Genomic DNA, 5,173 nt, shown 5'->3' with positions numbered 1-5,173 from the left:
TCACAATATTCTCAGAGTATGGGCAGAGAAAAAGAGGAAGAATCCTCCCTTTCCGTGTTTCCTCTACATCCCAAAAGGTACTCTGTATTTGTTTCTAGCCTATTCAGTCCAAGAACTCTTGATAGGTTCCTCCACGAGTTGGAGTAATCTGACACAAGAACAAGTTAGTGGAAACTCACTTTTCTGCAATAGGAAGTATTAGGAATGTTAGCATTTTCATGTGTGTGCCTCTTCCCAGAAAAGTGCATGCATAGACACAGATGGCAGTATTAAAATGTTAGGCCGTTTTTTTGTGGGGAAAGCATTACACTAATAAAAGAAAAGCAGGAAACTTAATTCAGGTAACCCCCTTTTTTTAGTCTGTATCTAATATGTGCCCACTAGCTCCCCTGTCTACTTAAGCCTATCTTACAGAGATGTTGAGGCTAAATAGATGTGGAGCATTTATGCTGCAGGTAGGACTTCAGTCTTCCTGTATTGCGCGTGTTCCAGATAAAGTCCTCTTTGTGCCTAGATAGCTGTGTTCATTAGTAAGTAAATAATTATTTTATTATAAGAGAAAGCAATGGTAGTATAAGAATACAGATCAATCCATTTGTAGAAGTGTTTTATTTTGTTCAAATGAATCAGTTCAAAGTATAAATACTGGCGTGTGTTCCTGTTCTTCAGAAAAAGATCCTTATAGCTTTGGGAGGACTACTATAGCCAACTTACATACTGGGTAAGTAATAATAGAAAAGTTGCATTTTTATTATATATAGTATTCCTATGTTCCTCAGTGAATTTTATAACTGAATCCCATCCTTTGTTATAGTATATACATTAAGACATAGCGTGGCCCAAATTCTGGAATAAAATTATTAATGAAAATACAAAATCACAAAAATAAAACTTGCTAATACAATGGATACTATTCTATTAAATTATTGGCCCACTTTAAAATTAACCAAGCAACAATCAGAATTATTAGTGTTGATGCTATATGCAGCAAAAACTTTGATAGCGCAAAAATGGAATAAGAGAGGAGTTCCGAATGTTTCCCAATGGTATGCTAAATTATGGAATGTTATTATAGCTGATAAAATAGATATACAATTAAAAATGGCCTATGGAATGATAACGGATAACAACTTTGTAGAGAAATGGTTTATTTTTTTTGATTATGTAACATCTAACAGTAAGGTACAACATACATTACCAAACAAATTCGAAGACATTATGAGATTTTGATTGTTAAATATATGTAAAAGTGTTTGGAAGTATTTAACATGTAAGAGTTATATTTTTTGTAAGTAGTAATGATGGTTTCTTGTTTTATTGTTGAAAATTTAATAAAAATAAATTTGAAAAAAAAAAAGACATAGCGTGGCAGGCAGGCACAGGGAAACAAGGGAGGCTACACAAAAGGAAACTTAACACTGGGAGTTTGTTATCGCCCACCAGATCAAAAGAGAGAGGAGGATTATAAAATGATGAATGAATTAAAGATAGCGGCTAGACGAAATAACTGTGTCGTAATAAGGGTCAATATGTGTTCAAGTCGGGAAAAAGAGATTGAGTTTCTAGACTCTCAGTAACTGTGCTGTGGAACAGAGGGTCACGGAACCTACCAGGGGAGAGGCGATCCTGGATTTGATCCTAAGTAACACCCAAGACCTGGTGAGAGATTTAAAAGTGATTGCACTGCTTGGGAACAGTGACCATAATGTTATTGAGTTCAGCATTTGTATAAATAGGAAGTTGCCCCAAAAGACTGACACAACCACTTTTAATTTTAAAAGGGGTAACTTCTCTGATTTGAGGGGACATCTGAGGAAGAAACTGAAAGGAAAAGTAGAAAGGATCAAAACCCTTGGGGAAGCTTGGAGACTATTTATTTATTTAGTTATTGTATTTATACCCCGCCCTCCCCGCAAACGGGCTCAGGGCGGCTTACAGTAGTCAGTACAATGTACCTAATTTGCATAAAACATTTAGCATAAAACATTTAACATAAAAACATTTAAAACATTTAAAACTACAATCCTTGAAGCACAGAAAAATATATACCACAGGTTAGGAAAGGCACAAATAGGTACAGAAAAAGGCCTGATTGGTTAACAAACAAAGTAATGGAAGCTGTAAAAGGTAAGAAGGATTCCGTAAAGTGATGGAAAGCTAGTCTCAGTGAGGTTGATAAAAGGGAACACAGGCTGTGGCAAATAAAATGCAAGTCTGTGATCAGGCAGGCAAAAAAGGAATATGAGGAACATATACCAAAAAACATAAAGACCAGCAATAAAACTTTCTTCAAATACATTAGAAGCAGGAAACCAGCCAGGGAGGCAGTGGGGCCCTTGGATGACCAAGGGGTAAAAGGAGTACTGAAGGATGATAGGGAAATGGCTGAGAAGCTAAATGCATTTTTTGCCTCCGTCTTCACTGTGGAAGATGAGAGGTGCTTGCCCACTCCAGAGCCGCTGAGTTCGGGAGGGGTGTTGAAAGACCTGAGTCAGATTGAGGTGACGAGAGAGGAGGTCCTACGACTGATAGACAACTTAAAAACTAATAAATCACCAGGCCCGGATGGCATACATCCGAGAGTTCTGAAAGAACTCAAATGTGAACTTGTGGATCTCCTAACAAAAATATAAAATCTTTCCTTAAAATCTGCCTCCATTCTTGAGGACTGGAAGGTAGCTAATGTTGATACCGGGTAAGTTGGTGGAAACTGTTATTAAGGAAAGAATTAGTAGGCACGTTGATGAACAAAACATATTGAGGCAGACTCAGCATGGGTTCTGTAAGGGAAGATCTTGTCTGACTAACCTGTTAGTGTTCTTTGAGGGAGTGAACAAACCTTGACTTCCAGAAAGCTTTTGATAAAGTTCTTCATCAAAGGCTCCTAAGTAAGCTCAATAGTAACGGGATAAAAGGACAAGTCCTTTTATGGATCAAAAACTGGCTAATTAATAGGAAACAGAGAGTGGACGGCGCAGCGATGGGCGGCTCCCAGGGCTCTCTCGGGCCGCCCGATTCCCTTTCGCTCTTTTTGGAGCCCCCCATTCGGGATGGGCTTCATCGGCTCTCCCGGAGAGAGGGCCGGTGCAAGAGGCTTGTTTTGGCTCCCCCTGCACTCGGCAAATGCCGGGAGAAGACCATTACCGCCCCAAAACAAGAGTGTTTGACTGGAACGTAGCATGGACGCCATGTCTACGATTAGCTGTGACCTCCGTTTTAAATCACCCTTTTGGATTAAAAGATACAGCAACACAGCACCATAGGGAAAAAATCTAGGAAAAGAACTGTGAGTGCATATAGTTTCAAGCTTTATGAAGAGAAGACGGCCAGGGAAAGACCCCGGTAATTGTTTTCCCAAAATTGAGAAGAATAGCGGCCAGAGAGCGAGTGGGAGTGAATTATGTGATCTTTGTTTATTTTTGCTTCCGGGGAAACCTCGAATTTTAAACAGTGACAAGGATTTATAGTGGACATTGGGTAGATGAATTATCATGTTCTAATGGAATTACTTTTAGAATTTAAATGAATTAACTTGAATTTAGTAACAAAAATGGCGTCCACAATAAGGAAGGAGGAGGAGGAAGAACCTAATGAAAATACTCTGCTGGGAGAGATATCTGTTGATCAATTTTTGAAAATCCTGAGAGAAGGAATAAAGAAGGGCTGTGAGGAAGCGTGTGCAACTTTACTACAAAAAGCACACAACCCTCAATTGGAAACAGAAAATAAAGAAAAGCTAGGACAAGGAATCTAGAATGTTGTGGAGAACCTGGATTATCAGGATGAGAAAGCAGGTGTTGAGATTTTAACCACACCAACCCCAATTTTGGGAAAGAAAAGGACAAAATGGATGTATTTAAAGATAGGGACATCAAAAACGAAGGTGCAAAGAGTACCCTCCAAAAGAAAAGACAATTGTAAAAGGAATAGGAAAAAGCAACGTGCGTGGAAATTTAAAGTGGACAGTCCAATATGTGGACATGATTGTTTGAGAGATCAAAGGGGAAATTTGGAGATAAATTGCCATGCCTGCAAAGAAAAAAGGCATATAGACATGCTGTTAAAAAAAAAACAAATTGTAGATCTACAGGAGGAAAATTAAGTTATATGGAAGGGATGAAATGTTTTTCTTTGTTTGATAGGTTTTGCTGGAATGAATTGACCCTGAAAAGACTGTAATGATTTATGTTTATTTTAAGGTTTATAATGCCGAGTGTGTGTAGGTTTCAGTTAGAAGGTGGTGGTTATAGCAGGGTGTTTTAGACTCAGCCGGGACGAATTGGTACTGAAAGGATTGTTATGATTTATGATTAATTTGCTGGAATGAATTGACTCTGAAAAGATTGTTATGATTTATGATTAGTTCAAAGTTTATAATGTTAAGTGTGTGTAGGTTTTAGTTAGAAGGTGGTGGTTATAACAGGGTGTTTTAGATTCAGCCGGAATGAATTGGCACTGAAAGGATTCGTATGATTTATGATTAATTCAAAGTTTATAGTGCTAGGGGTGTGTAGGTTTCAATTAGAAGGTGGTGGTTATAGTAGGGTTGTTTAATTATCTTGGAAATTAAAATTTTAGTTCTTTATGACTGAGTTGTAGTAAATGTTAATAATAAAATAAGTGAAGTAAAAAATAACTCAATACCAACTAACTGAGGATGCTTATAAAACCAGGTAGGGCCAACGTATTTAAAGAAATGGGATATGGATGACAAATAATAGTCTTAGAATTTTGCAGTTAAATCGTAGTATTTTTTTCAGTGACAGTCATAAAGGGTTCTTTTGGTGGAATTAGTATCTGGCAGTAGGGATTAAAATGTATAAAAGAAAAGTTAATAGAGAACAGTTGCAATTTGGACGCTATAATAGTTCTAGCAATAAGTTACGACTAGAATGTTGTAAAATAGTTCCATTAAGATGGTAACTCAAACTTGAATATTATTTGGGTGAATTATTATCTGGCAGTAGGGATTAAAATGTATAAAAGAAAAGTTAATAGAGAACAGTTGCAATTTGGACGCTATAATGGTTCTAGCTATAAGTTAAGACTACAATGTAGTAAAATGGCTTCATTAAGATGGTAACAAACTTGAATATTATTGAGGCTAACAATGAAAATTTAATAAGATAAAAAACTAAAATTTTGGAAATTTATAATCCACATATATATATAT

General features: G+C 36.8%; 1 protein-coding gene across 1 annotated transcript in view; it reads left to right on the top strand.

Annotated features, from left to right (window-relative positions):
• The window catches only part of TMEM63A (transmembrane protein 63A), a gene marked incomplete at its 3' end in the record, with an annotated part of 31,989 nt that overhangs the window by 9,496 nt on the left and 17,320 nt on the right, over positions 1 to 5,173 (top strand). The window contains exon 7 of the mRNA XM_015428967.1: positions 670 to 721. Within this exon, the coding sequence (XP_015284453.1) occupies positions 670 to 721 (52 nt within the window). The remainder of the gene's footprint in view (positions 1 to 669; positions 722 to 5,173) is intronic.

The sequence above is a fragment of the Gekko japonicus genome, unplaced genomic scaffold (assembly GCF_001447785.1).
Source record: "Gekko japonicus isolate JY-2015 unplaced genomic scaffold, Gekko_japonicus_V1.1 scaffold1056, whole genome shotgun sequence".
Lineage (NCBI taxonomy): Eukaryota > Metazoa > Chordata > Lepidosauria > Squamata > Gekkonidae > Gekko > Gekko japonicus.
This window is presented reverse-complemented; position numbering and strand designations above follow the sequence as displayed.